This window comes from Lipophrys pholis, assembly GCF_963383615.2.
Source record: "Lipophrys pholis genome assembly, chromosome: 21".
In the NCBI taxonomy this organism is placed as follows: Eukaryota; Metazoa; Chordata; class Actinopteri; order Blenniiformes; family Blenniidae; genus Lipophrys; species Lipophrys pholis.
This window is the reverse complement of record NC_137649.1, coordinates 11347439-11360159: the sequence shown is the minus strand read 5'-3', so window position 1 is coordinate 11360159 and position 12721 is coordinate 11347439. Positions and strand designations below refer to the sequence as shown.

Genomic DNA, 12721 nt, shown 5'->3' with positions numbered 1-12721 from the left:
TTGAGGCTTCAGGGCTCTCAAATCATATTTGAAGAACACAACATTTTAGTATCTGTTGCTTGAATACTGGGATTTGTATTGGGCTTGCTTTAACTAACCATACAGGACTGTGTAATAAACAATAACATAGTAAAATTGAAGGATTACATTTTGTGTTCTTGTACTTTTTGAAACGGTCACGACGCAGTTTGTTCTGGATTCCCCGGGCAGACAGCTGTCAGGTAGCTCATCATGCAAACATGCAAAATATCACAAAGTGCACTAGCCCCTGGTAGGGGTCATCCCACAAATGCACGCCCCTTACAGTTGTGCCACCATTCAAAATAGAAATAGACAAGCTTTTCAATAGTGTAAGAGTTACTCTGCAGAATCTCAGGTCATCTAAGTCCCATGTCCTGTCCCCCCCCCCCCCCCCCCCCCCCCCTGGTGGGCTCATGAGGATGAGCACCACGCTGCTCCACCACTCTAATAACCAAAACATTTATCTTCATTTTGCGTCACTCAAATAAGCATTTCTATTCCTTTCTTGTAAATGATCATGTTATAAATGAGTAGATGTGTTTGTATTCCATTCAAGTCTATTCTATTTACATAGTGCCAATAACAATAAAGCCATCTCAAGGCAGCTTTAACAGAGGGAAACCAAAATACTCCACAAAAAAGTCCCTTTTTAAGTATATAATAGCTGATGGCTGAAAGCTCTGCCTCCCATTCTGCTTTTATAAAATCTAGGAATCCACAGTAAACCAGCACTCTGAGATTGAAGTGTTCTTATGGGGAGATCTGGGACGAACAGCTTTTTTAGATACGATGAAGCCTGGTTGTTAAAAGCTTTCCAGAGTAAAAGAAGCATTTGAAATTCAGTTCTAGATTTAACAGGAAGCCAAAGAAGAGATGCTAAAATTGGAGCGATGCGATCTCTACTGTTAGATTCTGCCTGTACAGTCGCTGCAGCGTTCCGAATCAACTGGAAATGATTTAAACTGTTATTTGGACACCGTGAGAAGAGGGAATTGCAACGATCCAGTCTAGAAGTAGAATATATATACAGATATATAGTATTTATGTGCAAGAAACCACTTTGTAAGGCTCGACAGCAGGAACGTCAGGTTTTGATCAGATATAATAAAATACTCAGGTGATACTTTAAGTCCTGCAGATCTCGCCTCTGCGGGGACACGACTGCAGCTGACACACAACAAAACAATCTGCTCGTGTGCTTGTGAATAACTGGTGACACAGTCCCCACACACTGTTTATACGGATTATAAGAACGATCATATTTAAGAATACTAAACAGTAAAACGCTTCATTATTAAGAGTTTGTTATTAATGGGGTGTGAATTTGTGTGAAATGTCTCATGTTTGAAGCCTCATTTCTTTTCTTTTTTTTTTTGCTTCTCTTTCTCGTGGTTCAAATTCCTGAAAGCTTTCTCACACTTACGGTAAACTGGCGCACGCTGGCTCTCTGTCAAAACAGAGCAATGCTCAGTGACCTCTGGGCCGCGGGGACACGACTCAGCATTGTGTCGCTCAGAAAGCATCGGCTCGATTTGTCTTAGAACAACAGCACCTTTTTATTTCCTTCAGCTGTTGCGCCTCGGTTCTGCAGAAACCTTTTATTTAGCTCACGAGGCACGACAACTGAGGGAAGTCGCTGCTCAGTGAATTGAGAACTGAGCGTTGATTTTTTTTTTTTTTTTTTTTTTTTTATCACACTAAAGTTTTCATCTTATCAGGAATTCCCGCACTCTGGTGTTTCTGGAAAAAAAAGAACAATGTTTCTTTATCCCAGCGGACGGTTTCATCAGCGATGTCGGGAAACAAACAGGCTATTAGAGCGTTTAGTTGTCCCTGGTGTTTAGTTTGGAGGCTTGTTGACGCTGGCCTGGACTTTTCTTTAACATTATTGTTAACATGTGGGATTTTATTTGCAGAACAAGTTAGATATAAAAAAAGATATGTGCAGTGAAATTAACCTCTGTTTCTGAAAAAACAGACTATCGCAGATAAGTGCAAACTAAAATGAACAAAATTAAAGCACCCGAACCACAACTGGATTTATGAATAATGATTTAATACTTATTTAAACTTTGATATGAGTGCCAAACGTTGCATGAATGAAAAATACCTTTTGATGACACCTCAGGGCAATTTTGGGGTCAACATTTAATCTCACGTGCAAAAAAATGAAGTAAATGTAACAAATGTTAAACTATTTAATCTTCCTAGAATCCTGTTAAATCACAAATAAATCAGATATGGAACGGATCCGTATAAACTAGAAAGCATGTCCGGCCTAATATTAATGTTGACGATAGAAAAGTCATCTGCATCTTACGAGTAAGAAGAAATTATATAGCCAATTGCAGAAAGAAAAACACTTGACTAACTAAAACATGTGTTTCCACTGCATGAAAGTGTTATTTTGGAAAGATGCGGTTGAGTGAAACACAGGTTAGAAAAGGGACTGGGATGATGAGTCACGGTGAGGATGAATCAAGTGTTTGTCTCTTCGCTCCTCTGCTCAGCAGCGACGCCAGAACGTTACTTCACTTCTGGAAAAGTCCTCAGGCCTCCACGTGGTCAAGCCAGGAGGAGTTAAACATGACCTAAACCGGGAAATGAGTCTTTGTTTCAAAATAAAAGCGAAGCGCAATAACAGAAACGGCAAAAAAAAATTCAATAATAATAATTTTGAATCATGGCTTTTCATTTAGTGAATAAAATAGAATAGAATAAAATAGAATAGCTTTGTTGTCACTATATGTCTATATTGTCACATGCATATCAGAAAAAAACACGCTTCCTCTGTGTAATGACATTCTTTCTCTGCTGCCCACAGAGAATGCCAGCAATACAATAACAGAAAGAAAACAGTGCAACTGGTAAAAACTATGTACATATTTAAGAAAAGATAGATCAAAAAATTTGAAAAGAAATGTCTATAGTTATAAATAACACGATAAGACACAGCATGGAAGTGTGCAATCAATTGTGTGTCAATTCATTCATACTTCTTTCGAATTCTTTCAGATTGAATCTCCCCAGTTGTCAAGGTTTTTTAATTTTTATTATTATTTTGAAGTCTATTACAGGATGCTACTGCTCATTCTCCTGCAGCTTTGTGGCTGTGTTTGCAGCAGCAGCCGCAGCCTGTCCAGTGAATCACATGTCTGCCCTGGCCCCGTTATCCAGAGGATAAAAAGCAGGGGCAGAGAGGCAGCAGCCGCTTCAGACGCTCTGCAGCTTCACAAGGTGAGTCTTCACCTGGGTGATGGGATGCTTAGTGATGCTCAATATCTCCATGTTCACGAGGTGACTTGTTTAGTTTTAGTTGCAAGGAGCATCACTCAGGACTTCTTTGATTACAGGTCTGTTCGTTTTTTTTTCTCCATGTTGTTTTCCATGATGCTAAATTGCTGACTTGATGGAGGACTAGAGGTGACTCCTGTTTGTGTGGCTCGCCAATGGCTGTGACTTCAGTTCCTGCATCAAAACAACAGGATTAATGTGAATTTTCATGGTTTGATGCACTTTCTTTTTCCTCCCTTTTAATACAGATTGAACTCACAGGCGTGCGCATAGATGATTTGATATTTCTAATGCTCAGAATTGTGCATGTAGGTTGGTGTCTATATATTAGAAGTACTTCATTTTCAGTTCAGACTGCCCTGATTTCTCTGTGACCGTTCCAGTAATACTGTACTTCCTCTGGGTGCAGGCATCCCCCAAACACTTAAAATACATCTTGAAATGAGGCCACATGCCACTGCTGTCCCACCTGCAGCAAATGAAGTCAAGATCATCCAAATGAATTCATCTCTTTCCTTCTTTTGTTTTTTTTGTCAGCTACAAATGTGTTATTATAAAAACTAAATTAAAAAATCAACCTTTTGCTGGGCAATCTATTTAAATTTGGCTGCAGGTAATTGACAAACTACACCAGAAACAGGAAAGATTAAAACAATTTTTTTAAAAATCTTCAATGGTACGACAAGAAATAGGAGAATTTACCTTCATGGGTTTTCATACAAAGTACGATTTGAAAATATGTGCAGTATTTGATATGGGAGCTAAACAGAGCAACACAATGAAGTGATGTCACAGTTTTCCATCTAGTATCTTCTATAGATAAAATCAAAGTTGCAGGTAATAATCATATTCATGATTTTCATTAATTCACCCCTGAAAATGAAGACGGCAGAATAATATTGTGGTATTTCACTGAACTGGACTCGGGTGCAGCAGAGTTTAATAATAAAAATAAAAAAAACAACAACACACAAACAACGATCAAACTATTGTAATTTATCTCAAACAAAATATTCTTTAAAAATAAATAAAAATAATCCTTTGTGATTGTATGCGGGAGCTCGCGGTCGCACAGTGAGCTGATGGCGTCGTCATGAACCCCGATTGGTGTTTCACAGCTGAACCTTCTGGAAGGCCCTGGCAAGGCAACATCTGGAATCGGAGGATTGTTGCTGTTTGACTTGCGTAACCGGGTTCCCTGCAGCTGCGACTCGGCAAATAACACAGTTTGCTCTCCGGCCTTGTAAAGTTCTCCGTATTTGTCTGGTTTGCCCTCTCTGCTTTCCTGTCCTGGGTCTTTCTTTGTGGTTCCTCCCCGTATTCACTCTTGCTCAGCCTCTCCTCTTTGCTGGTTTGTATTTGGTGGAGGTAATGGAGTCCTGTTTAGAAACCTCCTAAGTCCTGGCACGCCGTAATTAAAAGTGAGAGCTTAATTATGTGAATAATGACCTTGTGGGTTTTTTTTTTTTTGTGGCTTATGGGTTAAACATTGAACATATTATTACTGTGACGTTCTGCTGATGGTTACCTTATCACCACTTGACCAGATACAATCTGCTTCCTTTGACAAATCTGTAGATTTGGACAAATACTCCTTAAATAAGATGGTTTAGTGCAAAATGAAAATGTTTGTAGGCTTTTTGTCATCGCTTCGTTTCCTTGTTTATTAAAACTGTGAGCGTAGATCTGAGGGTTGTTTGTATTAAACAGCCCGTTGGAAATGTTTCCTCCTGGAATATATTCTCAGGTTTAAGATGAACGACTGAAGCAAAAATAATGTTTATCTACAATATAATAAAGCATTGAGAAATCAAATATTCCCCAAAACCACAAACAGTGTAAACCTTTTGAACAGCTTTATTGCTGTTACTCCCACAACATGCCACGTACGCTGTACTTTGCCCGTTTCCATAGAAACTGGAGGTGACGGTGGGCGAGTGGAACAAAGAAAATACTTCTCCTCAGTTAAAATAGTTTTACGTGCAAACTTTCGACAGCTTTGTGTGAAAAGCTCTGCGCCGCTTGCACTGCAGCCTCGTCCACATACGTTTCATCTTACATGGTTTTGTGGTCAACCCAATGCCACGTGACCCAGTTATTCTGTTATTTTGTTTTAGTGAATTTGAAGTAGGTACAAACTTCATCCTCGCTAACTTTCAGTAAAAAAAGTCATATTATTATGAATGCATGCTAAACATTGACCAGATCATTACATCAGGTTCACAGAAAGACGATTTGTTTCCCCAAATAACTGTTGAAATAACAGATAACAAGAAAACCTATCTTCACTTCACTACACCACTGAGCCCTGCTGTCCAACAATATATATATTACTGTGACTAAAACTTACAAGACACATAAATCATATGACAACGTGGGGGATTGTTTCATTAATCCTGTTTGGGGAATTATGTGCGTTTAATCCATCTTATTCATTGTTGATTAGCTACGACAGTGGCAGTGCCTGAGGAGAGTCTTAATCATGAGTCTACTTCAAATTCTAAAATTATTTAAGTTTTAATCTGAAAAAATTCCTATTTCCAGATTGAAAAAAAATGTTTGAACCTCAGTTTACTGTTAAATAATCAAATACACTTCCTGCTATGGTTTGATATCGCGTTAAACTCGTCTTCTATTTCACACACAAAAGCATCACGTTGATTCCAGTTGTGACATGACTTCACTGGACTTGAATGTGTGGCTGCAGTTGCATAATTCAATGTTAACCGAACTCGTGGGATGACAAAAGACGGGATTTGACAGGCTGGGATTAGATGAGACTTGAGGAATGAGTACAAGCTAGGATGAGATCAAACCAGACGAGAACTTGGTTTTCAAACTGCACAAAATAGCCCAAAAAAAAAGGGTTGGGATGTGATGGGACGAAATAAAACACGGGACGACAACAGATGGGACAAGATGAGACGAGAATGGGAACAAGGGCTGGAATAGAACGGAACAACACAACAAATATGAGAGATTAACCGGCAACAGACCAGATTAAAGACAACACACAAAGCTTTCCAGCATCATGCTAAAATATGACCTGAGACAAGGAGGACAGAGCGAGAGGACGCCCGAAAGGAGAGTCAGTGACCATGAACAAACACCAGCCACAACCCTGAACACGAACATGGTGAGAACCTAAGATCCAGAACTGTGAAATAGTGCTGCCAGTGAACTGCTGCTTTCAGCCGCATACTTTGAGGAGAAGGAACGGATTAAAGCCAACTGCAGAACGAATCAGCAGAGATTAGACCCGCTCAAACCGAGGGAGTTATTTCGTCTGGGAGAAGCTGCACCAAGGGAGGAGGCGGTCGGTCCATCTGTCCAACGCATTTCTCTGCTCAACCATGATCTGTGGGGGAGAGAGAGAGAGAGAGAGAGAGAGAGAGAGAGAGAGAAGGTATGAGGCGACAGTCCCCTTCTGTCATTGTTAAATAAACGGGCAGCTGACCAAGCGCATCAGGAGGACAGAAAAAAGAGGGTCAACAGAGAAAGAGCCTGCTGTCTGGTTTCTATCATGTTTCTCAAAGGCACAGAGACGCAGAGGTCAAGCCGGGCACAACGTCCTCGCTGTCATGATCGAAACCAGAGACAAAGAGGAAGCGCTCCTCATCAGGAATGACTTTGAATTATTAATACATATCGATTGGTGGGCCTATTTTCATATTTTTGCTGTGGCAGACTGAAACCTACTGAACCATTTTTCTGCTGCGTAGCGCTGTTGAGTGGTTTCTCCGCGGCGCCTGTCGCCCTCTGGTGGACGCAGAGAGTCAGTACAACAACATTACAGTTCACGTGTTCGTGTCTGTTCCAGGTCCTTCTCATCATAGCCTGCTGGCCCCGTGAGAGGCAGAGAGGATGTTAATGATGATGATGATGATGAAGAAGAAGGGGTCCAAGTCTCTGGCCGTGGTGGCTCTTCTTCTGGCTTCAGCCAGCTGCATCCTGCCGCCTTCAAAAGAAGATCTTAACGGTGAGTTCAGGTAGTCAAACAGGATAGAAGAGTGAGTTCAAAGCTCTCAGTATTAATAATCAGGTAAAACATAATTGACTGCCCTACCGTGGGGGCAGATATTGTTGCAAATCTAATGTGGATTTTAGCAAGTTTTCTTCTCATTTATTTTAGGAAAACTTGAAATGTCCATGTATTTTGGTTGAGCTGACCCGTTGTATCAGCCTGCATTGTGATGACTCACTGAGAAAGTAATGATCAAATCAAAAATAATACATGACTACTTTTAATTTGCTTGTGGCAGCATCATGTTTATATTGTAGATAGTTCATGCTCGTGTTCATAGTTTGACCAATCGCCTCTGTGTTGAAAAATTGGAGTTCTTAACATTGTAATCATCATTATCTTATAAAAAGCCCAGTTAATGACTTTATCTCTAGTAAAGCTTACCCTAACAATATCAACACAGTGGAGAGGTTTTCTTTAATAATTGCTCGGGGGCCAATTAAAAAGGCATCACAGGCCACATCTGGCCCTCTTGATTTTGAGAATTATCTAAAAACAATCTTGAATATTAAGAAATGATATCAAGGATCCAACTTTGCCCGAGTCTGTAACCACTTTTATATATTTATATGCTAAAGTCAGTGTGCCACTGGTAACAGCAAAACAATTCTAAGATAAGGTTTTTTTGTTGTTGTTGTTGTTTTTTCCAGAGATTTCTATCCAGGGGGAGAAGTATCTGGACAAGCAGATTGAAAACGCCATCAACGGTGTGAAGGAGATGAAAACTGTGATGGAGAAATCCTCGGAGGACCACCAGCAGTTTTTGGATGCTCTGCAGAAAACCAAGCTGCAGAAAGAGGTACACATGCTCTTGGTTTGTTCTTCAGGATTTTTAAAGGCAACAGTTTTTTTTTGTTTGTTTGTTTATTAACTTGAAAAACATTTAATTAGCTTGAGAGTAACTTAACTCAGGTGTTTCCTTTCTCAGTGGTTTTTGAAATCTTAAAATAGAAACCGACAGGGCAAATCTAACGGCCCTAAAGTATATTCCCGGTCGTTTTTCTTCTTTTTTTTTTGCACCACGTAATTCAAACCAAAGCAAAGTTGTCCTCCTCTGGATGCAGGAGGCCATGCGCACCGCTCAGGAGATGGAGGCCAAGCTGGAGCAGGAGGAGGAGGTGTGCAACGAGACCACCAGGGCTCTGTGGGAGGAGTGCAAGCCCTGTCTGAAGAAGACCTGCGTCAAGTACTACTCCCGAACCTGCAGCAGCGGCTCCGGCCTGGTGGGACGACAGGTCAGCCGCTGAGGTCTCAGTAGTGGACGGTTGCAGATCTGCTGACCGCGTCCATCCACGTCCATCCAGATTCCTTTCTTTGGTAATACAATGCGTGCCTCTCGTCTGCAGCTAGAGGAGGTGTTGAACCGAACGTCTCCGTTCTCCATTTTCATCAACGGGCAGAAAATTGACACTCTGATGCAGGAAGAGCAGCGTCAGAATAAAGAGTTCAAGGACCTGGAGGAAAGATACACGGAGATGGAGGGCGGCGTGGACAGCATCTTCTCAGACAGCATGAAGGTAGAGTCCACCGGCCTCCACCCGTTCATTCATCCGATTTGAGTGTGAAGGTGCGTCAAACTCTGTGTCTGTTTGTTTCTCAGGTGGCCGATCATGTTCACTACAACCCTCCCATGTTTTACATCCCAAACTTCCTCTCGCCGTACATTCGTCGGGCCAGAAGCATCCGCTCTCTTTTCCGCGAGCCTTTCCATAACTTCCACAACCTGTTCTCCCCGATGATGAGCAGGAACTTCTTCAGCTCCATGATGGAGCTCGACCACGACTCTCCTCCTAATGAAGGTGAGAGCTCCCGTCTCCTCGCCCAAAACCCCCCCCAGTTCAGACTCGTGAGGTGCTGGATCCAATCCCAGCTGACCACAGGCGAAGGAAGAGAGCAGGTCGCTGGACATCACAGCTCATTTCATTCTATTTGCTCGTTTTTAGTCCGTTTCTGGAGGATTTGACGGAAATGAGGCCGCGAGAAAAAACAAACAAACAAAACAAGCATGATTTGATTTGGAGCATGCACGTAGGCTCAGGGTGAAGATGGAACATTGGTTGTGTTTGTGCACACAGATGGCAGCATGAACGAGGACGTGGTCATCACCCGGCCTTTCGGGGACGGGAGCATGACCTGCAGGGAGATCCGCCGGAACTCCGCCGGCTGCCTCAAGTTCCGCGACGAGTGTCAGAAGTGCAAAGAAATTGAGCATGTTGGTGAGATGAATCACCTCGCAAAATGTTTGTTCTTCTGCTGAAGAGCGTCGGCGCCTCCATCCTATCCTGCACATCAACCACCTAAAAAAAGCTTCCACAAACTGATTGAGTCTGACGGACTTGTTTCTTCCTCACAGACTGCTCCGGGAAGAAACCTCTGGAAGGCCCCGAGAAGGAGCAGCTGGAAGAGGCTCTGGCCATGGCCGAGCGCTTCACGCAGCAGTACAGCTCTCTGCTGAGGAGGTTCGAGGAGCAGATGTTCAACACCTCCTCCGTCCTCGACCTCTTCAACAGGCAGTTCGGTTGGGTGTCGTCCCTGGCGAACAACACCAAGGACGGCATCTTCCGCGTTGAGACGGTACGCGTGTGCGAGGATGTCACAGCGCCCGTTGGTTTCTACTGCACGCCCTTATTAAAGACTGCTTGGATTGGAGGAAACAAAAAGTCCAATGACTCGAAGCATCAGCTGCTTTTTCACTCGATTTAACTGTAATGCAAAGAGAAGGTTAAAATACAAGTTAGAAAAATAACACTATGGCAATTTGTCTGTAAACGAATGGAAATAAAAAGCAGGAAAAGTTATTACATTTATTAGTGCAGATCAGAATAATTGAATATTAATACAAATTGTGGATGGACTTATGCCCATAATTCATTCTCTTCCGTACAATTATCCACTTAAAGAAAATATGCAGAATAATCCTCAAAAAACACTAATACTAATTATTTTAATCTGTGATTTGTTACTTCTAGTCGAGTCCTTTATTCATCACACAACAATTATACATCATATAATGTGCAGTGAAATGTTTTAGGTTTTATGTTCCGCACCGAAACAACAGTTTTTATGGAATGGAAGAATGAAAACAAAAATCCATAGTAGAATTTTAATTCACGACAGGAGTTATGAAACCTAAACGTCAAAGACTTCATCAGAAATGATTCAGTTGCTTCAGCCGAAACCTCCAGACGGACCAGGCGACCTTAAATCGCTCCTCCACGTTCTGCAGGTGGTCTGCAAGGACTCCGAGGAGAAGAAGCCCACAGACACCAACGTGTTGGTGCAGCTCTTCGACACTCCGCCCATGAACGTCACGGTGCCGGGCGACATCCCCTGGACCGACCCCAAGTTCTCCGAGGTGGTGGCTCAGGAGGCTCTGGACCGATACAAGGAGACCAGTGTGTGAGTTACACAGGGGACCGGGTAAACGTGACACAGGAAGTTGATGCCGAAATGTGAATACGTTTGGCGACACGGTGTCAGAGTGTGCGACGCACTTCGTGAAACAGAAAAGCCAAGTCAAATAATTGTATTTTCCTTATTTCTCATCTTTTGATATCCTTCTCTGTCTGTTATTTTCCTCAGCGTGGTGAAATAAAGTGGCAGACCTGCAGCGGGGAAGTTCTGGATTCATCAAAAACACACACCCCCCCCCCCCACGTGAAACAAACTCATTGTTCCTCTTTTAGGTCCTGCTTAACGCAAAATGACAGTTTAACCTCAGAGATTTGTATTGTTACCTTAGTCCTGCTGTAAGATGTCCAGTAGATGTCTGTAGAGCCTCCAACATAAGGCCAAAATATCTAGAAGTGGCCCGAGCAAGAAGCCGCCATAATTCATGCTTATGTTTTACATTTTGTAGTTTGGGAACTTGGCATGTTGTTCTCTGCTTTTGGCTGCACTAACACATCAGACCCAGTAACTTCTGCAAAGGTTTTTTTAAAAGTCCAATTTCCTGCAAAGATGTCGAAGAAACTTTAGGATGCATTTGGAGTAATGCCGTGACTTTAAACGACCCCACACTCCCTTCTACAAATCTCAGATCACGAGCATCCGAGTTGGTTTGAAGTGTTTCGAGTTTGCTGGAGTTAAAAATCACTGATCAACAGCGAAGAAATGCGTTGAATGTCCATGACAGCTTGTAGCAGCAGCCGAGCAGTGAAACAATGTGTATAGAGTCAATAAAAATATGCTCAAAATCTCACCGCCATCTGTTATTCTGAAGGAGGGGCCGACACAAGAGATGAATGGCTCCAATAATCTACGATGAACTCCGCTCGTGCACGAGACGACTGATTATGTACCTCACAGAATAAAGAGTAAAATTTATACTATTGCATTTTAAAGTTTCTTCCAGTTTTACTGATCTGTCTTCTCCAAGACACCAAGGATTTAATCAAATTTAGCCAAATACCAATCATCACATCTTTTTACCGTATATAAAATCTCAGGAGTAATATTTACATTTATGAGAACAATAACCGAGTTAAACGACCAAATGTGAGGTGGAATATAGGACAGTCCATGTCGCTTTGTTGTATAATATAATTATTGAAATACTGCAATTGTAAAGTAGTTGCTTCCGTAGCGTAATACTTTAGGAGTGTTAACATAAACATCTCCAATAAAGCGAGACTATCCCTGGTTTGCATGCGTGTGTGAGTGTTCACCCCGTGAGTCGGTCCATGACCCCCCAACAGAATATAGAAGATGGACGGACGCATTGTCACATAAATGAAGGAGAACAGTGTTTAAAATATTGTGCCGTTTTTTATTTTTGTGTAAAAATCACACAGCTGCTAGTTGACTCTGCAGAGATACAGTACATCCATGCAGTTAAACATCTAGGATCCCACAGCCAAGAGAGAAGGAATTAAATAGAATATTCTTTCGCTGTTAGTCAGCAATTAATGCAAATTTACATATGAGTCCAAAAAGTGTGTATCATATACAATATACAACACAGATCTGGGAGCGAATAGCATTCAAAATCCCATCAACAGGCTTCATTATTAAAGACTGATTGCTCTTGCCTGCCTGGATTGCCTTTTGGGTCAGGGGACGAGGAGAGGGGGCGCTGTTGTGCTCGCAAACGTAAATCAATCCCACTTGAAGGTGTTTAATAGGGTTTTAAATGGTATTAGTTCCAAGTCTGGAAACAGTAAAACACGCACGCACGCACGCACACAGACAAACATACACACAGAGTACATCGTCGTCCTCAACAGCAGAAAAGAAAGAAGGCAGGCCTTGATACGACAAGGACGAGAGGTCAGTCAGCCGCAGTGGAAACCTGAACGCCGGCGAAGGGGAGTAAGGCTTAAGAAGAAGACTGACGCTTCACCGACACAAAAAGGGGACACAACTTTACAAAATAATAAAAAA

The 12721-nt window shown here is 42.0% G+C and overlaps 1 protein-coding gene across 4 annotated transcripts; it reads left to right on the top strand.

Moving 5' to 3' along the window:
• Positions 1 to 3107: 3107 nt before the first annotated feature.
• On the top strand, positions 3108 to 12368 carry clu (clusterin). 4 transcript variants are annotated; one of them, XM_080490344.1, is made up of 10 exons: positions 3108 to 3258; positions 7136 to 7294; positions 7990 to 8138; positions 8404 to 8574; positions 8686 to 8856; positions 8940 to 9138; positions 9415 to 9555; positions 9693 to 9913; positions 10566 to 10738; positions 10922 to 12368. In XM_080490344.1, exons 2-10 carry the CDS (start codon positions 7180 to 7182, stop codon positions 10932 to 10934), a joined length of 1353 nt encoding a protein of 450 aa, XP_080346470.1. In that variant the 5' UTR covers positions 3108 to 3258; positions 7136 to 7179; the 3' UTR covers positions 10935 to 12368. The 4 variants fall into 4 exon arrangements, with proteins under 4 accessions (XP_080346470.1, XP_080346471.1, XP_080346472.1 ...); XM_080490345.1 differs by having other exon boundaries at positions 3231 to 3374; XM_080490346.1 differs by lacking the exon at positions 3108 to 3258 and adding an exon at positions 6491 to 6721.
• Positions 12369 to 12721: the final 353 nt, after the last annotated feature.